General features: G+C 40.7%; 1 protein-coding gene across 10 annotated transcripts in view; it reads right to left on the bottom strand.

The window, feature by feature from the left end:
- The window catches only part of EHMT1 (euchromatic histone lysine methyltransferase 1), a 187,024-nt gene that overhangs the window by 98,813 nt on the left and 66,336 nt on the right, over positions 1-21,875 (bottom strand). For 3 of the 10 annotated variants that reach the window (XM_019510479.1, XM_019510480.1, XM_019510471.1), the window contains exon 1: positions 2,456-2,559. The exons of 3 other annotated variants lie outside the window; for them this stretch is intronic. Coding sequence is in view for 4 of the 7 variants with exons in the window: in XM_019510471.1 (XP_019366016.1) it covers positions 2,456-2,518 (63 nt within the window). In the remaining 3 variants the exon portion in view is untranslated. Of the gene's footprint in view, positions 1-2,455; positions 2,560-5,224; positions 5,318-9,477; positions 9,580-20,981; positions 21,043-21,875 lie in introns of those variants that run through there. 4 more of the 10 variants (XM_019510472.1, XM_019510476.1, XM_019510469.1 and 1 more) reach the window with 4 other exon arrangements.

The following is a 21,875-nucleotide window of genomic DNA, read 5'->3' as shown; positions in this document are numbered from 1 at the left end:
AAAAAAAAGGTACCATCTGCCTCCTACCCCAGAAACCTGCTGGTCATGATGGCAGAGGGTCTTTAAATGTCCTTATTTGTCTGAATGAAAAATTTCCCCTCCATTGTACAAAAAGAATGTGATCCTTTGTCATTAGGAGATGGTACCACACAAGAAAGGTCACACTGGCATTGGGATTCTTGCAGCATACCAGTGTTACTAGGTAGGATTTCAAATCCTGGGAGAAGAGGAAATAAATGAGCACTGCAATACAACCAGCCCAAACGCTCGTGTTCCATATGATATCCAGACGCAGAAGCAGCCTGATCCTGCAAGATGATGACTGCCCTTGGCTCAATGAAGAGTTAAGGGCACTGACCACCATCAGGTGATAATGTCAGCAGACAAGTCTTGCTTAAGATTATGAAGGGCATGATTCTGAAAGATACTGAGCATTCAACTTAAGATAAAGGCAACAAGATCTGCAGGTACTGAGCACCTCTGCAAATCAGCCCTAAACCTACAAAAAAAAAAATTCAGCTGAATCCTCCAGCACATCCTGAATTCCACATCTAACCAAACAGCACTACATTTTTGTGCGTTTTCCACAGGAATGCACAAAAATGCATACAGATCAAACTAGAAAAATTCGACCTACCCATTGATTTGGGGACAATCAAAAGAATTTTCAGAATAATTCACCCCCGTCCCCCAGTCCTACTAGCATAACCATGACAGGGACAGTCAAATAGACTGGATCTGGGCTACTACATTTCCATGTCTTTTGGAGGGCTACTGTAGGCCATATGCATTATGACTACATAAAGAAGCATAATGGTTAGTTTCAAATAACAGGGACAAACGAAGACCTGAACACATAAGGTTATGGCTATTAACCCCTATGCTGCTGAAGACAGACCCAGAACTTTAAAGCTATATATAAAGATGGATGGTAGCATCTTTTGAAGGCATTTGCCAGGGGTCAGTCTGTATGCCTGGACTGCCCAAAATGCTGAGGAATAGTCTATTGTGCTGATAGCACTACAGTCATGATATCATAGGGGCACCTGTCTGCACCAGTGGTAATCTGTGTTGCCTCAGCATCTTTATTACAAGTCCATTTGCAACTCAAACCTCAAGGTTTCTGGAAAGGAACTTACAGCTTAAGATTTCAGACAAGAAATTTGCTTTTTCTCAATAGTTTTTAAAAGAAACCCTTTTTTGTTTCTTCACCGTCATTTTTGATATGCATGCTTTCAACCTGCACTCACGAGACGTAAGACAACATTCATGACAGCATTTGCAGTCCATCAGACAGACATTTTTCTGATCATTTCCCCTACTTTCTCACGGTACTGTTGCTTCTTCCCCTTAGATAAAAAATTAGCACCTATTAAAGTAACAGTAAGAACTTTCTCTAAAACCAACAACTGTGAGACTCCAGCCTATTTTTTTCAGGCCAGCAGGGGGTGGTAGCATCACCCACAGTTCTGGCAGCTCTGCAATAATCAAGGGACAACAGTGAAGGTCAAGACTGAAGTACACACCCTAGCTCAGAAGGTCTTTATCTCTGTCGATCATAGACAGGACCAAGAGGCTGTTAACATACAATGTAAACAGGAAAGCAACATGGCAGAGTGAGATGTGACAGTTTTAAGCAACGTTTTAAATACCCTGCCAGCAGGCAGCTTTTGCCATGAAATAAAAGAAAATCCCAATGGTTCACTCAGTCCCTCGTCTGGATGACAGGCTAATGAAGAAAGGATTCTCCTCTCCGAATAAATGGATACCTTTGCCCTCCTGCCATCCCAAAAACTGAACTGTAGGCTTGCTTGGCATCAGCCAAGGCTGTCAAACTGTTTCTAGCAAGCAGGTGAAATGCTTCTGCAGGCCCTCTCTTGTCTTTGAAACCTTGGTCTTCCCACAATTTTAAAGACCCCACCGTTTTCTCCCCTCTGATATGAAACGGAAAAGAGGGGCAGGGGGAGCCCTAGGTAGAACCAAACATTTGAAAGAGACTCCATGCTAAACAGGAACACCCCTCCAAACAAAAAGACAAAGTAGAGACTCACTGGATTTGTAGAATCGGAGTACCAGCTTCCTTAGACAGACATATATCATTTAAGACTCAGAACTGTGTACAAGTCTACTGAACAAAACAGTCATCAGAGCAGCCAGAAAGTCTGCAAAGCATGCGCCTGCCCTGGCCACTCTCTAAATCTCCTCCTTTGAAAGAAAGCCCACACCCCATCCTGCACGCTGCTGTCTCACTAGGCAATACACACATTTCTGCTGTGCTGTTCTTTCTTGCATAGGACAACAAAATAAATACAAAATCCAGCCATGATTATCTTAACTGTCTTCCTCCTCTCAAAGGTTTCTCCTTTTCTACCTGACAATAGTCTGTCTCCGGACACAACCTGAGGGAATCTGCTATTTATGACATATGGAGCATGGACACTACAAGTTACTGTACCTGCAGACATCTGTTGTCTTCTTTTGATGAAGACTCAAAGAGTTGCATATTCCAGATCCTCATGAACAGTGATTCAGTTTCTGCTCATGTGATAAAAGCTCCCTCTACACAGTGAGCATGCCCAGTGGAGACCATTTCACTGTTCACTCCAAGCTGCAGCCATTTCACAGAGAACCTGCAGACTTAAGGGCTTCCATTGGAGCAACTATTATCTAAGGCATCAGAGGGATACAGCGTCTGTCCTGGTACAATACAGTTAATAAAGATAATCTGTCAACATTCTGACACAATGCCAAGCCTAAGACTGATCATAGCCTGAAAACCCCTGTTAAAAACCATACAACAATGTGTTTTGTTACAGTGGCCTTCAAGAGTAGCCCTTCCTTGCCTATGAAAAAGAGATGCTGCATATTAGCATTTACATTTGAGGGCACATGTGCTAATTATATTCTGCTTAATAAAACTGTGTACCTTTTGAATGCTGGGATAAATGCACGTGGGTCAATCAGCAAATGTGCAGTGTCCAACTGAAAGTGAATTTGAGATTTGATATGCTGAGTTGAAGGGCCGTCATTTTTCACTTCAGGGATTTATAATACAACGTGACCTTGCATAACCAACCTTAAAAACGTATCAGAAACAGTCATCAAAAAGAAAAAAGTGAATGAACTGATAGGAAAGTAGTAGGTGCAGTAGTTCTGAGCTGAGCCTACGTCGAACCGTAAGATACAACTGGCCCAGCTAGCAGGATAAAAGAAGAAATTTTAGCTTCAAAATCACTAGTAGTTTGCCTCTGTTCCTTTTCACAATTAAGCACAAAGTCTTGCCAACCCTCATATCTGCTAAAGCTCCCAGTAAAACTGCCTGAGCAACTCGCAGGAACATCTGTAAGCAGAGATCAGCTGGACTGGATTCAAATGCAAAAAGTGACATATTTATCACAACGCCAAAGTACGTGGGTTTCTTTATGTTTAATATTTTCTGGAGCACCTCCCACAAGAAAGGGGGAAGGGAGGATGGAAGAGAAGAGAGAAAGAAGCGAAATTCTTAAATGGAGTCAAGTACCTCCTGCTTGTTCTTCAACATGGAAAAATGCTATTCTCCCACAAAGCAGGACTGAGGAAGAAGTTTCCCTTTAAGGCTCAACGTTAAAATAGCCACTAGTTCAACATATTGCATCACAATGAACTGAGATGAAGAGGGAAAGCCTGGCCTGCACAAAGGGAGAAAACACATGAAAATCCACAGTGAGAAGCTGAAAAGCCCAATTTTACATCTTTTAGACAATGCATGAGAATCAAGTACACTAAATTCTAGTTTTCACAGTGAAGCGAATCCTACGAGATTGCCCTTCCTCCCTTTACTTAGCAATGCAAGAGACTGTCATGATCTTCTATTATCACACACTGGAAACAAGCAATATCAATTTTCTCCACCCCATGCATTTACTTCACCATCTTACACATAGACATTTGCAAAGTGGTAATGGTTAGAACAGCAACAGCAATCTTCCATAGCACTGCATCTACTAAAATGACGCTCTTTTCCTCTCTCCAAGCACTTCAGACACGTTTCACTACCAAATGGTTAAAGCATACCAGGCAAAATTGAGAGGATAAAATTGATCAAGGAAACTTAAGGTGACAGAAGGAAGTGAGGATATCACCTTTACTCCTGGGTTGTTTTTCTAAAATAGCTTTCAGGCATATCAATGGGATTTTTTTCTGGCCTTTATTTCAATCACTGGAAAATGCAACAGTAACCTCTTTAATATAAAAAAGGAAAAACACAAAAGACAACCACCCAAAAAAACAACAAAACCTGACAAGGCAGACAAAGGTATATTATCCATTGCAACAAAAGGAGTACTGTAGTTCTAACCAAAGACAGCCCTAAAATAGGTCTGTCTACTGTTACCCCTCTTTGCAGCATGAATTTATAAACCTAACATTAAAAAATATGGAAGGGGATACAACAAATTTCATAACAACTACAAACTCAAAAGAGCTAATCTAGTCAAAACACATTTTTAGAGCTAAACTTTCTCTCAAACCATGTTACAGTATTCATTCTTTCAGTAGGCTCACAAAGACAGCACTTCTTACTGCAGCTCAATGCTACAAATGTTTTCACTGATAAAGTTAAAAATACATGGAAAACAGAAGTTAATGCAGATGCCAATTTGTTTTTCAAGTCTCCCCTCCATTTTGAAAGCATCTCTTCCCAAGCCTTACAGACTGATACATTTTCAAACAGCATATTGGGGACACTTCAACAATTCACTGAAAACTCAAGCAAAACAATCAATTAGCATCTTACCAGGCACATTTCACAGTGTCACAGTGACACTGTACAAAAGGATCAACATGATTTGTGCGTTAGTTATTGAGGTTATGGTCAAGTTATTTACATTTATGAAGTCCAAAGAGAAAAAACGAGTTCCTAAGCAGCCCTTAAAATCTCACACGCCATTAGCTGCACCACACTGCCATTCAAAGGCCAGTCTCCTAAAGCAACACTGGTACGTGCATCATGTCTGCTTCAGGAGCAAAAAAAATTAAGAAATAAATCTCTTCTTTTGGAACTAAAACCGTTTCATGGAAAGCTGCAAGTCGCATTGAGATAATCAGTTACGATACCTAGGAGTGAAGTTAAACAACAATCTTGTTCGCAGCTCTTGAGTTTAACTGTGTCCTGACAGACCCAAACGCTGTCATGTTACTGTTTCATGCCCAGGACAAAGCTGTAGTCGTGTTTTAAGGTGCTTACTGTTTGATGGAAGCTACAGTGCTTCTTGCTCTGTTTCCTACTTGGTCCACATGAACAACAGTCCTGCTTTGGCCACATGACCTAGCTCCCTCTACAGGTCTGTGTGCCACAGTAAGCATGCTCAGAGAGGAGACCATTTCCTTTCAGCCTCTTAGTGTTGTGGAAACTGCAGCCATTTCATGGAAGTCAGGGAGAGCACAGATACAACCTCTTTTTAAACCGATCCTGCAAGACATTAAAAGGAGCCATCTTTTGTACCCCACACGCACATATCCCCACAAACACACACGTGCACGCACACACAGGCACGGATGGAAGCAGAAAACTGACATTTCAGGGAAGAAGATGGTTATACAAGTTAACCATTCGGTGACTTCAGAAAAGTAGAATCACCTTGCATTGATCTCTCCTCCCCACCTTTGCCAGGAAAGGCTGTCATGAAGATGACTGAGGTGGACTTTCTAAGGATTTGTTGCTAGTGGAATGAATTAGCACATCAACAACAACAACGAACCAGCCATTTGTATTCAATTAAGATTTTTTTCCCTTCCCCCTTCTCTCAAATTAACCCAAGCAAGGTCATCATCAAACTGTATCTTGTGTGGGTTGCCTTGCTAGGGACACTGTATCACTTTGCTTTTTAAAAATGTGTTCTGCCCAGGACCATAAAACTAGCAGATATTTTTAAACTCCCAGCTCTCTGGCCTGTTCCGAGATTCGAGGCTTGAATATCCTTTTAGGATCTCACATTTTCAAAAGAAAAAGCGGAACAACAACCTTCCTTCAACAAAGGACACATGGTTCCTAAGGGCTTTTGCTTAATTACACCATTACATATGTCATTTTCACAGCTTCTTTTAAAGAAGAAATAGATGTGGGAGGGAAGGGAAGATGTTTCTACTGTCAGAAGATGACCAATATTTGGTCCTGCAAAATGCAGGAGGTTTTTTTTATTTTTCCCTGCCTCCCTTGCTGTTTCATACCCTACCTAGCACTGAAGCTGCTTTTCTCTTTTCAGCTATCTTAAAAACATAGTGAACAGGAGAGTTTAAGAGGTAGAGAAACCTTCTATAAAAATAAATTAGGATTCCAAAAGGAGCTCTCATATTTTTTCCCCATTGTTAAAAATTACTCAGCTTCACAACAAGTTATTAAAATGCCTCCTTCCTGCCTCAATGAATATTTGGGGGGGGGGGGGGGGGGCATGTTCCTGCGAGGTGCTGAATCCCCCTCAACTCCCAATGCTGGAGACATCAAATGCCTATTGAACACCTTGCAAGGTGAGAAGCCCCAGTCTGAAATGCACTGAGCAGGCTCCTGGACTCATGTTCCACCTCACAATCTGAAACCTGGGTCTGTTCAAAGATTTTAAGCCAAAGCTACAACAAAGTTTAATGCTGTTTTTATGCCAGTCTGAAGGGCAAAAATGCCCAGGGACACCGCATACAGGATGTTACACAAACCTACGCAGTGGCAACAGGTATTGAGATGCAAGCTTTTCATAACATGGTCCTGTGTTTTAATCAAACGTGTTCATTACATTGATACAGTAACCCAGAACTAACTGGTTAACTTGCTAATAGGCTGGCAGGTTTGTAACTTAGAAGGTATTGTATCCCTCACAGTGCAAATGTACCAAATCCATCAGCTTTAACACATAGTAAACTTAGCAGTCAGCATTTCCATTTTGAAAACTCTTCCCTTTTTCATTCAACTACTGCACGTAAGAGCTCCTACGGTACAAATAAAGTTTTGCACGAGAAGGGTGCTGAATGTATCAAGCATATTCCATCTTTAAGAACAGAGATGAAGCTTATTGCTTTAATGACAGTAACAGTTTGTTTTGTTGGCATTGTTGCTGTTTTTATACACCTGGAAAAAGACAGATGGGGTAGGAATGAGAGACATTTCAGTGGATGCACAGTGCAAAGCCATACTGCTCATGATCATAGTCTTCTGCCAGGAAAGCAGGCAGTAAAAATGGCTGCTTACATTCAATCTCACTTCTGCTGCAACACTCCATCGAAAAGCTGGAGATCATTTTACAGACGACGCTGCTGGTAAAGTTCATGGTCTTTCCCTTTCCTGGCCTCCCACCCAATTTTGTAATACTATGGACAGACATCCATATGAAAATAGGTTCTTTGTTTCTTGGATTCGTCTGTCCGTAATGCTTTTTATTCCTTCCCCAAAATCATGAACTTCAGACTGCAGTATTAAGCGTTGATGGCTCTATAAGTGATTCTGTCAACAGTATGAATTTGTATAAGGAACTGAAGGAGGAGAGGCACTCTTAAAAAGAAAAAGATCCTGTCTTCATGCAAACAGCACTAGTAACAAGGGGAGAGAAATACAGAAAGCATGATATCTCTAAAGAAATTCCTTTTCAGTAACTGCCATGAGGTGGCAGTGGGTCTTTTAAGACTACCTTACTTTTCACACAAACACAATAGGAAACTATCACATGAGCACCAGCATCTGAAACTGTTTAAGTCAAATTTCTTCATCAAGGAAACTTGACCATACAACTCGGGGCTGAAATGATTAACAGCAGAGACACTGACAGAGAAAAGGCCAATGAGATCTATCCTGAAAGCTATTAGTACAGCCCACATCAGAACCAATGAAAATCAAAACCTTGCTTTTACATGCATTGTTACAATGCACTTCATTTCACGTTCACATTTGTTTTTCTCATGAATTTATCCACCACCACCACCAAGCCAACATTTCTTACTAATTAGAAATTCTATACATCCAAGTCTAAGGCATACATACATCTCAGATTCTAGACAGACTTTATCAAAGCATTTCAAATTGGTCAAAAAGTTGCTACAAAGTTGCTGCATTAAACAAGTTATTTAATAACTTGATCCTGCTTTTCTTCTGCTCTCACAGTTCACTGAAGGCAACGGGTGTGTTGGATGTTCAACAAATGCAGGACTGGGCAATAAATATGCAAGTTAACTTAGGTAATAAACTGACTCAACAAGCAGACTGACTTTATGTAAGACAGTCATCTGGGACTGGGCAGTAAAATGAAAACCTGCAAGTTTTGATCTTAACCAACCACACGCTGAACTATGATATGTAGAGCAACAAGATTCTCCCAAAGAACCAATCTGTTACTTGATGCAGACTAAAGACAGACTGTACCATCAGAGAGATTTCTATTAACGAGAGAGAAGCAAAATATACCAACTTTAAGGCCACGCTCCTGTTTTTACAAACATCCCAAATAGTCATTTGAAATTGCTTTCTAAAGACATGTTGATATGAATTTGATCACCCAAGAAAATGTTCCCCACAGGATCTATCCACCACCTTAGCACTCATTCTGTAATCGCCAATCTGTCGCCTTTCTCCACACAGTCAAATCCTCCTTACACCTCCCTAAGACAAACATTGACAGCCAATGCAAATGTTTTATTGGCAGTTTACCATGCAGCTTACTAGTACAACTGAAGCCAGTCATTTCATACAGCACATATCTGCTAGTACATAGTTATAAAATCCAGGAAAGCAGCTGGCAACTGCATACCCAGTGCAAAAGCCCAATCAATGCAGGTTACAGCTTCTTGCTCTTCACCTCGAAATTTACTCACCAACATACTAAATCATTGTTTGCTCCAGGCTGACAACTTACATAAAATACATCCCCATTCCTCTGCCCCACCCCCCAACACACTCGCTTCTTGCAAAATTAGGAAGACAACTGACTTGGCACATTTTATTTTGTTATTTTGTTTGGTATTGGGATGAAAAAGAAAGATGGATGTTTTACATTCTTTTGCATTCCCACAACCCCCAACAGATTTGGATTTAAACTGTAATGCACATCTGTCCATTTTGCATGTTAAAATTAACAACAGTTAACAACCAAGTACGCGGGATCATAGTATAATCACATGTTCTCCAATATGAAGGCACAAGCAAACAAGTCCAAAGCCTTTGCTGCCAGACCTGTCTCTGAGTGGCCTGCCTGTTGTTGCTTCATGTCATAACCCTAACATCAGACAGGTTCTTTCTTTATATAGGTTTGCAAGTCAGTAAAGGTTATTATTTTAAAATCCTCCACACAGATCAGCAGGAAGCAGTTTGGAGTCATCTCGTGTCAGTGCCTAACTATGCTGCTTTTGAATCAATTCCAACACTTTACTTCAAGAACCATTTTATCTGGCCTGTTTACTCCCAAGTCCGAATCCCAACGGGAGCCCCATGGCACGTGAATGAAATTTCCAGAATTCCCCTACCTCTGCTTGAGTCTGAAGACAGCTGCTGTTTCCTCCCAGATCCTGACTTCAGGCCTATAACTCCTTCAGCCACAAATCCATCTCACTCTATGGGTGCAGCTTCAACCCAGGAGCATGCTCAGTAAAGGCTGATCTTCAGCCATTTCAGAGCTTTAATGAAATGTAAGCATAAGGAAGTGTCATTAGCAAAAGGAAAAAAAAAGTGCAGAATTCATCGTGATCCAACCAACCTGTTTCCATCCACTGTCATCCAGGTGAATCTTTCAAAATGTAGAATGCAGACATTATTTCAGACAAAAAGCAAGGAGAACATTTTTTTTTATTTTCTGGAAAACCTTGTACAAAATGTAGCATTTACTAGTGACACCAGAACTAGCATACCTTCACCCTAGGCCTTCCACAAATGAGAAGATTTTCATCAAATGTCATTAAAAATGTATTTACAGAAACCTTCAGCTGATACTTTTAGTGGCCTATGCAAATAGTGCTTTCCATCCCTCTTAAAACTAAACCTACATTCATTTATTCTAAATGAGCTAGAGGAATATACCTACTCAATTCACAAGAAAGTTAGGAAGAATGACATGGGGGAAAAAAGGACTTACAGTACACTTTGAATTTTTTTTTTAAGACAAAGAAAAAACAAAGAAAGAAATACTTGGGTTTTTTTAATCCTTCTGCTATAAATCCCTTCTGTTGTTAAATGCCTGCTTTCTTTAAAAGAGGAAAACCAGTCCAGAAAAAAAAGTGTTGTTTTCCCCTCTGCAGTGCTTTTTGTTTTTTTCTAACAAATGACAAAATATGCACAAAGAATGCTGACGTCCATTGGGCACTTTCACAGGCAGAGATTATATACAAGCATCTTCTAAATTATGCTTCTTGTGATAACTGATTAAAAAACTCCTGGAAACCCTCTCTCATGTAAGCACCCATTAGCCATGTCAGTAGTCACCCTGGTTGACAATGCAACTCACATAAGGATTAGTTATGCAAGCAAAAAATTGTAGGAATGAGCATAAGGGTAGCCAGTAGGGCCAACAAATTTTATTTTACATCTAATCTATGTACAGGTGTAGGGTCTTATCAGAAAAGCTCTAGGCATTCATATCCATTAACTGTCCACAGGCTGCACTGCTTGATATTTTTTTTTCCTGTACGTCCCATGACTAATGCTTCTTGAGTTCATGGACAGCTTCTACTTTAATGCAAATATGTTGGTCTCTCAAAAACAAAAAAATCAGATAGTCACTGCATAACATTTGAAGAAAACTCTGAAGTAGTGAATAGATAATATAAAAAGAAGTGTGTTTATGACCTAAGTAGAAGACAATTATATCCCTCTAAATGATAAAATTTGAATTTAAATATATTTAATGTAAAAAAGCAAGATATAGTCAGTGTTGACATCAATCTATAGTAACTATCAAGTGACACATTCTTCATAGGAAGTTTATACCTTGTATGCAAGAAACTCACAAATTTGCACCTTTCACGCATTCTCTTTCCATAGACAGATAACCGTAAATTTAAGACGATACTGGAAATCCCATTACTGATTTTTTTTTAGCAAATTATCAGAGGTTTTCAAGAGCTGCCAATGACTTCCCAAAAGATAACGACATTCACATTTAACTTCTGACTCCCATCTTTTTCAGCACACAATCAGTGAGATGTATTTCACAAGAGTATTTTATGGAACATAAAACATTTGATAACATGACCCATGACAAAGCATGATAAATATGCCATGTAAAAATAATAGAGTGGTGGTGTCTACTCAAGCCTTACATGACATCACCAGTAGTCACAAACTGAAGTAGCCACTTGGCCCCGTAGCACTTTCTCCGTGGGGATACTTAGTAGGTTCGTCCACTTTCAGTGCAGGACTCTGTTCTCTCTGCACCACAATAGGAAACCTAATCAACTAAACTGGTTTTCATAAAGCACAGATTGGTAAACCCTGCCAACAAACTCAAGCCCCCTCCCTCCTCCCATGCCTTTCAATCAAAAGGCAGTTTAAAAATAATATTCAGACCATATAATCATGAGGTACGTCTGCTGAATGTAATGTTTGCAACCAGCACAGCTCAAGCATGTCAAGTTTGTTACCTTGGAAACAAAGACCCATTTGTAAGCATTGCTTCTTCTGTTTTTTTTTTTCTTTTTCTTTTCTTTTTTTTTTAACATAACGAAGATGAACCTGGAACTCTTGTTGATACAAAGGACTTAAAGCCATTTCACATACCATCAGGATTGTTGCACAAGTATTAGCATATTGTGATAGTGCAGCAAACCAATTCATTAAGATGAAAAACTTGCCACTACATAAAAATCTCCTTTTCGGTAGATATAGGCTAAAGGCAAATGGTATTTGCTTTGCTTCCTTGGGGAGGAGAAAGGAAAGAAAGGAAATCAAGATTTAATTGCTTACCCTAGACTAAATACTCTGTTTCCAGTGGATGAGCAGGCAAAGTGGGAAACCATGGATTGTCCTTTACTACATAGCGCCAAAAGATATGTTAGCACAGTTCAAAATATACCTGCCACCAATACAGTCTAAGGAGCAGATATGCACCCAGTAAAAAGCAATAACCTTTCCCAGGTTTGTTTCCAGTTTTATCTACAAAAATTTTTAGTCAAGGGTATGCATTAGGGTTTACAAGCATAGGCAGCTTTTATATGCAATCATAATTCTTCTCAGAGGGTTTGCTCACACTGAAAGGTCCTCGAGCTGAAGACTATAAATCCTCTGGTGATGACACATAACCTCTTTGTGTGGGCAAGAAAGATAGGGAGGGCAAGGAGGGAGAAATGGTAAGTGTCAGGGCTGAGTCATGTGAAGCCCGATTTGCAGAGGTACTCAGGACCTGCATCTCCCACTCCCCTCCTCTGGAGTTAGAAGTACTCAGCACCTCTGTAATCTGTACATGTTGGGGGTGGGGGGCATGGACATATATAAAAAACAGCAAATAAAGTGATGGGTCCTTATATATATTCTTCTGACAACTAGCTCAGCACAGAATTCGCCTTCCAACAAGCCTGGACTCAAGGACAGGTTGCAATCTCAGTTAAAGTGGATTATTTTTATATCAAACAGATGTGGGCCTGATTCTTCTCTCACTCACACCTGGGTCCCTCCACAAGGACACCAATTAAATCAGTGCAGGGTCATGTCAGCCAATGTAAGTGAAAGGAGCATCAGTGGCCATGTACCTCATTTAGTTATCCTGAATACACCCACATACAGAGTATTCTAGGTACTTTCCAAACAAAGAAGGAAACATGGGTCTTAGAAAAATACAGAAACTAAAGAGAAAGAATAATGGGATTTCAACATACAAACCTTTATTCTATTTTAAAACAGCTCAGTATTAAAGTTATGCATCAAAACTGTCCTTGGTTTAAAATACCAAAATAAACCACCTTTAAAGTTCTCATTCTGTCCAATTTACTATTATGTAGATTATGGACCCTCAGGTCATGGCCATATCCATCAACCAAACTCAGCAAAACCATATTTACTTGTTGCAAATGAACAGTAAGACATTGTGTCCTCCTCCTGTCCACTGCGAGTCTGGTTTTTACCAGTGCTGTTTGGCCTCAGCTCCAAGGAAGTTAACATGCAATGAGGATTTTTGGCACTTTTGAAAAATCAGACCCATAGCTCTTGCACGTCAGGTCTCCCCAAGGGCTTTGGACAAAGCCCTCTACTTGCAAATGCCAGTTTACTGCTAGAATAACCTTGCAACCCACTGGAATGTGCTAACAGTAGAACCAATACAATAGCCTGGAGGGTAAACTTAAAATTAAAAACCTGCATGTGTCAAGCATAACTGCCTTGAGGGGACTTGCCCTAGAGCCTGAAGGCCTATCTCAAAAGTGAATCCATTTGCAGTACACTGACTTTTCAACTGATCGCAAATGGCTTTTTCCTGGAGTTGTGTGGCTTTCCACTGGTTGTCCAATACTGTGATCCCAAAGGCAAATTCCCCAGACAAGTCCCTGCACATGTGTATCTTCACCTCCTGTGGCTCATTCTCACAATACTAGTTTTATCCAAACTGATATTATGGTTTTTTTTTTTTAGATATTTTGACTTTTTTTTCCAGGCATAATGAACTGTGGGGAAAGATCAAGGGAGAACAACCCATTCTGTTTCAAGCAAACGGGGCTGATTTACTGCCCAAACCCTCACTTTAAAAAACCCCAAAAAACCCTAAAGATGGGTGTCACTACAGTCTGCTTAAATAAATCCCAACAATAAATGGTCAAAGTACTTCACACTTTTCACTCCTAGGTGCTAAAGTGCTTCAAGATGGATGGAAAAGCATCCCTTCCCATTTTACAGGTGGAACAACTGAGGCATGGGGTATGAAGGCCAAAAGTTTCAAGAGTGGCTTTTGTTTATTGCATTGAGTACTTCACTCATGGGACTCGCTATAGACTCTGCTACTGATTCATTCCATCACCATAGGCAAATCAGTTAGGCCAAAATTAATAAAACATGGTGCCCAGTTTGAGGTCCCTTGGGCCTGTCATCAAAGTTGAACAGGAGTGGGCACCAAACTCATTTGAAAATTTCATCCTTAATTATTTAGAAAAACAATAAAACAAAAATTCACAAGGTGAAGTAGCAATTATCTTTTTTTTCTTTATATTATATGAACTTAAGTATTCTCCTCCCACCCCCACCCCCACAAAAAATATTTTAGTGAGAGGGGAAGACAGAATTAAACTGGCGTATTTTCACAATCACTGTGCTTCTTTTAACAGTAGTGTCAAAGCAGCACTTAACATAGCAGGATACCTAACCTCACAGAAACCTGGTAGGTTAGCATACAATCCAGCCAGGGTCACAAAAGGTCATTTTTCTGTAAACTGACCACCAATGGCAGTAGCCTCAAAAGTAGAAATGCCATTTGTAAAGTGAAAAAGATTTCTGTTGGAAGGGCAGGGATACAAGTCCCCAAAGGGTCAGGTAAGGATAATCCAACTGTTACTTTGTATTGCTGGTGTAGATTTAACAAAGTGAAGTGACACATGTTTAAGTAACAATGTAATATTGCAGAAAGAGATTATAACGCTTATTAACAGGTTTAACAATTGTCTCCCATTGTCCTTTCTTTCTTTCCACCCTTGCTAGTGCCCCACTGTGTGCTGCTTATAAATACCTAAGTGGCAAAGAATGCAGGCTTGGGGCCACTTGTGTTCCTAGAGGCTTCTGCACATTTCAAAAGGGGGGAGGTAGTCATGACATTTGGTTTACTGGCCAAATCATAAAACCTTTCTACTAAAGATGTTCCATTGTTTAAAATGACAAAGACTTATTCCACCACCGCCTCTCAATTCAAATCTAGGTTCTGTTCCTAATTCTGGCAGGGGCTAATGTGCAAATTTTCAGAAGTACTCACTGATCTTGGGTGTCCAGCATTAGATGCTAATGGAAGCTGTGCCTGCTGTATACCTCTAACAATCAGGCCCTGAAAAATTCAGGTTGTGCTTCCAAAAGATAGATGCTCCAAATTAGGAGCCTTGCCAGCAGTTGGAGCTGCCCTCACACTGCTCTTATTTTTCTCAGCTCCTGGCTCCCCTGCTGCAACATGAGCCCAACTTCCAGTCAGAAGAGAGCTATGTTGAGGCTGGGCAGTATTACTGCTTCTTCTCCCTGCCACCTCCCACTCCCAGCTGTAGCACAGGTGCAACTAGAAACTACCCAGCCCAGCTCAGTTCCCCACAGGCACAGCTTCCAGCTGCTGGCTCCCAGCACACGCTCAGGCATAGGCAAAGCCTTCCAGATCCAGATCCAGATCCAGATCCAGTCCTCAGGACATACATAGCTGAACCCTGTATGGAAGGAGTTAAAGCCACTTCACAATCCCTTCTGTAATCATACAATTCCCTATGAGCAACTCAGGTTTGAGATGAATTTATGTTTACATCAGATGTCTGCTGATCGCTCAAGCCTTGACCCTGCAGAGAGAACCATGTGGGCTACCATCTTTGAGGAACCCCATTGACTTTGATAGTGCTCCAGGTTGATGTGGAGCTTAATCTGTAAAGACCTTCAGATGCCTAGCAACTGTAGAGATTTTCAGACTTTAAGGTAAAAGGTGCTAGGTACTTCCAAATTGCTCATCTGGCCCAAGTAGGCCACTTTTCTTGCAAGAAGGTTAAATTTAAGTAATTCAGCAAACCAGCTTCTCTGTCATTCTCCTTTCACTCGCTCATAACGGCCCAAATCAGTTCTTGATGTAAATGCAGTTAAGTCAAGAGAGACTGGGAACAGCTTAGCCTAGAGAAAGAAACTATCCTATCTATCCTAGAAAATTCTACCCTATTTTCATTCATCCAGAAAAGTGCAAAAGCCGAAAGCTTGACATTTCAGATTTTTATACAAGGCTCAGACTAGCTTCCCAAGTGCTGAGCTTTACAACTCATTGGGCATGTCTACACAAGACATTTCGAGCACAGCAGACTAATTCTACTGCACATTAGTGTGGCGGGCAAAACCTGTGCTAATGCGCAGCAGAATTAGTCTACTGAGCATTAGCACTGCCAAAAAAGCATGCTCTGCAGCTAATGCACAGTAATGCCAATTACAGCACATTACAGTAGTACCTGTAATTATTACAGGTACTAACTAACCTTATGCTACCATAATTAGCACACATTAATGAATGCGTAGATGTGCCCATTAGTGATGTACAAGCCTGCATCAAGGACACCAAGGGGTCTGATTCCCTGCTTCCCTAAGTATTGTGAAGCACTTTACACTTATGCCAGAGTAAAGTGGATGTAAAATGTGACCATTCTAATTAGAGAAAGTATATGCCCACTGTGCCATGGGTATAACACCAGAAAGTGCCTGGGCAATAAAAAAAAAAGTTCCAAGATACTTTAAGACAAGAAACCAAACTTCAGTTTTCAGTTGTCATCAACAGCTTGTTCACTCCAGCTTCAGCTAAACAAATCAAGAACTGCATAAGTCATCTTACTTTCCTCCCACAGCTGTGTAACACACCCTATTTGTGGAGTGAAAACTCTAGTTTTCCAGGAGGCTTAATAGTAGACAGATCATTCTCCTCACATAGTCCCCTGCTCTTGTCTAAAAACAAACAAACAAACAAACAAATAAACAAAACAAAGAAAAAAACCCACCCCAGTATTAGTCTTAGCTAGGACATTTCTGACTCAGCTCACTGAACAGCTTGCCAATTTACATCCGCAGGCCTTGGTGCTTCATGTTGTACTTGAAGTTAAATTTTAGCATTACATGGTCTGTAAGCAAGGACTGAACAATTACTAAAGGCAGGATTTGGCCCAGTAAGAAAGATAGTGAGGAAAAGCCACCCTCTTAGCAGTCAGCAACAGAGAACATGCAAACCAGACACATCTTCAAGGAAGTGCAACGAGAATGTTACCACCGCACAATCATTAAGCCTCAGCATAGTCTGCAGAGTGTTTGGTGATTCTCCCCAGACAGGTTACTGTTGAGCTACATAGTGGTAGATCACCTTGCAAACATGACTTAGGTTCTTTTATTGTATCCCTGGTGTCTTTAGGTCTCACCAGAAACCAACATCTGCAAGGAACCGCCTCTCCAGGTTTTGAAGCTCGTAGCAGCCTCCGCTATGCAGTCCCACCAAAATCTACAGGACTATTTCAAACTGAGAAGCTACTTGGCAGAGGATTTGCAGCATGCAGTTCATAGAGAACTGAACCCCTCCTTATTCTTTTCTGTATATACAAGCTTTGTCCGATTTGTGGGAGCACTCCACCTTCATGAGCATTTAACTGTACAAACTTTCAATGAGGTCCTGATCCTGCAAGAAGATCAAGGTAAGTAGGCCCCTGAACCAGCCTGGAGCACTACCAAAGTCAATAGGGCTCCTCAATGCCTGCATGCATTTTTCTGCAGGGTCAGGGCTTCAGTGATCAGCAGACATCTGATGTAAATGCAAATGCATCTTAAACCTCAACTGCCCATAGGGAATTGTTGTGCAAGTACAGGAGGGAATGTGAAGTGGTTCTATGCCTTTCTACCTTTTCAGGAAAAAAAAACCCCACTCAGGCAGGTCATGATAATAACTATATTATCTCAGATGGTTATAATAAAAAAAAAAAAACAACCCCTGGGCATTGTCATTACTTTATCAAGACTTGCGATATTCCCCCTTCCTGACATGTCTCAGATATTGGTGTAAAACCCACTAGGGCAAATATTTACAGGTCAATAAACTGACATGCCTGAAGCTCCATGTTTTTTAATCCCCCTTTGGAAATAACAGTCTGAAAGATCAGTTCTGAAGCAACTCAAGATGCCTGCTGTTAAAAATAAATAAATAAAAGGTAACGTTCTTCGCCCATTCTGGAGTGAATAAAGCATTGCAGAAGTGTCTATTAAGTCCTGTACATTACATAAATAATCTAAATATGTGCCATTCCTAAGGAGATTGGAATGGATGTCATGAATCAATGTTTAACTTGAAACTATATGAAAAAAGCAATCCCCCTATCCATCCCATACATCAGACAGAGCTCAAAATATATTTTATATTTATCCCTACAACAACATGATTCATATGCATCAGTCTGTAAAGAAATGTGAATGCCACATGTTTATAAAGCAAAGCTCACTCTGCAGTTAAGGGAGCTAATAAATCAGATGCTCCACTCAGATCTAAATGGTGGACAGAGGACACTCATGTGCATGCTAACCATCTGAGACAGGCCAGTAGCTTTTTTCCTTCAACTGTTTATTTCTAGAACATTTTTCTGTTACAGCCATTTCTTTTCACCCTTGCAATGCTGCTAGTCACTTCAATTAGGAAGGAGTCTCTTACTGTACTTGAGGAAAAGGAAGGGGGAGCAGCTGCTGTCACTTTGCTTATGTACATTCAAATGGACTGTGTCCATGGCAATGCTACATCAAGAATATTATGGATTTAAGGTTAGTGTGCCCAATGATATTCCATATCCTGTCATGCACAACACTAAGCCAGGTGCTTTGTCTGATTTACAGAACGTGCTTAGAAGGGTGGAAGTCAAACTGTTCATTGCAGAGATTGTTTCATTTTGTACCAGCACTAGCAGGCATTTTCAGTGTATCATGCTACAACCTACCTCAAAATGCCTATCAATGTCAAATTTTTCTAACTCTCGTACAGTATGGGTCACAAAATCCTCTGTAAATGTTCCACTCACTGATATCAGGAGCACCTCTTCAGGAGAAAGGTTATAAAATCAGGTCCATCTTCACAGCAAGAATAAAGGGTGTTTTTATATGAAGACAGCGAATGGAAGCTAGCTGTCTCAAAACTCTAAGGCGACAATACAGATTCATGCCTCTGTGTGGTTAACTGAAGCAAACACCTGGACAGAGGATAGCATTGATCTAGACCAGCTACATCAAGGTCGGAAGAGCATATGCACCCCATCTCTTCCACGCTACTTTATGTTGAGATAGCTATTTCAGCTAAACTATCTTGATGTAAAACATGCACCTCTTTTAGCAGTGAAGATAGCTTAAGACTGATAGTCTTTTCATAGGGTTAGAGAAAAACATGCTCATTACCATACAATGGGAAGACATGAATTATGCAGCCTTTTTATCCATGAGCCCAGAGTATAATCCTGCAAGACTATCTGCATGCCCGCTCACACATGTTGTTCAAGATCTTCTTCTTGGGGTGATGACTGGAAGACAAACCTGTCCACATGCCAAATGCAGGCGAGGACAGGGTTCCGGAGGGAGTGTGGATGATAAAAGTTCATATGCAGAGGCTGCCTTCCACAAGTGTGTGACCTTGAAAACTGAAAAAAAATCCCTGTCCGTCTCAAAAAAGAAAAACAGAAAGAAAAAGAAAATTCCACAATTTTCATTGAATGAATGCAGACACACTCCTTCCAGCCAGCTGCTAGTTAGGCCCAAACTCATTTTATGTGCAAGATTCCCTGTTAAGTGTCAAAATAGAAGCGTATGCATGTGTGCATGCACATATATGCACGGTAAACCACAGGTGAGCACATGCACACACAAAGGTAGGGCTCCTGCCCCAGAAGCCTTTTGTAAAACTGGTCCCTTTTATATTATATTCTCTGGATCTTCTGAATTCCAACAAAGCACTCTAAGCATATGGGTAGACCTGCTTGAAGTTGGGCATCTCTAAAGTACTATGAAGGGCTGGAATCAAAAGAAAAAGCACCATGCAGGTCCCAGCTTGATGTCTTGGGGGGGCTCTACATTGGCACTTGGATGCAGTGACCACTACTCCCACATCAGGGCGTTAGATGTGTATAATCCCTTATCAATCCAGACTTCGTGTTGAGTGTATGGGTTTGTCCCACCATCCCCAACCTCAGCAAAATTCCTTACACAAAGCTTGGTTGTTTTTTTGTACGGTGTGAAGGAGGAAAAGTGAAAAGGCTGGGAGACATGATTTCAGCCAGCCCCCTTGCTCCAGTGACAAGAAACCACCAGTGCTAAAAAGCAAGCTCACCAGGTACATTTCACAGCCCTAAAGCTGACCCCTTGAAAGGCTGAGGCCTGCTTCCTTCTGAAAGTGACTCTCCTTCACAGTACACGGGTTTGTTGTTGCTGTAGAGTTTATAAGAAAAAAAATTCTTTATTGCCATGCACTGCCAGGTACCATTACCATTTTTAAAAAAATCCCAAAAAACCCTAATTGACTTTTAAGCATTATCACTAAGCACCCTGATTTGCTCATGAGAGTTAGGCTACTAATACAAGTGTTTTAATTAAAAAGGGAACTGCACTGAAGCTCTATTTTTTTTTAATCCAATAGAAAAAAAATGGACAGACTTTTCAGAAAGAAGTTGAGAAAAAAATCCAGCTGAATTTTGGGCCTCCCAACCAATGCCATTTTTAAGGCTGAGGGAACGGGCAAGCAACAGAAAGGGCATGAATGTCATAAAGTCACAGAGGAGGTACTGGCAACACAAGGTTATTTAGTAACATTTCTCTGCACCCATACAATTGAAAACCTGCAGACTCTTCAGCTAGGTGCTCATTTTAAAACAATGTAACCTGAAAAAAAAAAATCAAGTTAAAAGGCTAAGACAAAATTAAAAAAAAAAAAAAAAAATTTAAATGGGTTTATCTACTTGCTGACTGTCAACGGCTATCTTTAAAAAAACAAAAAACAAAGAAAATCCAAAATGAGATAGAAAACTGTTTCTGAGCTCTGGAAAATATAACAGACAAAGTGCATAGTCCCCAAAATGCCATGCAACAAATCCACTCAGCACTAATCTTTTCTCCATATTATACATTATGAATGTATCCCAAGGCACTGTGGTTTGCAAGCTGCATTTCATGGCTCTCTTTGCCTACCTAGTTTGACATTCAAAACAACAAGGCATTTCCTTAAATACTGCCACGCTTAAGAGAGGGAAGCTTGATGGGACTTTGCACAGGCAATTAATGAATGAATAAATAAATAAATAAAGGAAACATTAGCGGACTCTGCAATCTGTGGCCTTACCTGTTCTGAAGTGACACATGAAAAAGGAAACATTTCCAACGGCAGCAGTGTGCAAGCAAGAGGCAGCACCTTCGAAATGGCACTTTACACAGCAGGAATGAACAGTGCAAAGGTTCCATGCCACAAGAACAGTAGCCTGGCCTTCAGCAGAGGAGATAAAATATCTACCAACTACTGCTATGTGCTGCTAAGCCATTTAAGTTTAGAGAGGCATTTCCTTTAAGGCAGTCTTTAGGAAACCCCAAAAGGCTAAAGAATCAGCAGTAAAAACCTCTTAAATAAAACCCGACATGATCCATACCTCTATTTGGCTGTGCTGGTTTTACAGATTCTCATGGAGGATTTCAGAGGCCTACACTGGTCTGTCCATGAGCCCCAAGCCCACGGTAGGTGCTGAGGAGCATGCTCAGTGGGAGCTTTCTTACAATGCTCCACAGCTTCTTTCAGATCATGGCACTGCAGTTGTGCTCCCTAGCTCAAGAGGAAGTGAATGGAAGCAAGGTGCAGGAGATACAGTGTCAGACTCTGGGTTTTGCAGGGCAAAGGAAGGAAACATTTCCCTGAAGAACAGACCTGGAGAATGCTCTGAATGCCCTAAGATCATTTTCTGGACTAAAACCATTATGTGATTAAAATGTGCAAACATTTTGCTTGATGTTCAGACTGTCACATTTTCTATTTCAAGCAACATCCAGGCCAATATTATTGCTTAATTTAACATAACTGGATCCTGAATGCATTTCTAACAGATTAAACCACAGAAGTATCCACATGTTTTAATGAGGATTTGGCACGATTCAAAGTCAAACAGATTTTAGCAATATTTGTGGACCATAAACTCTTTTAAAAGAAGGGCGGGGAAGTGGGGGGGGGGGGGGGGGGGAAAAAACCAAG

This window comes from Gavialis gangeticus, unplaced genomic scaffold, assembly GCF_001723915.1.
Source record: "Gavialis gangeticus isolate Ggan-Ray unplaced genomic scaffold, GavGan_comp1, whole genome shotgun sequence".
NCBI lineage: Eukaryota > Metazoa > Chordata > Crocodylia > Gavialidae > Gavialis > Gavialis gangeticus.
The sequence above is the reverse complement of the archived record's forward strand: the minus strand, read 5'-3'. Positions and strand labels throughout refer to the sequence as shown.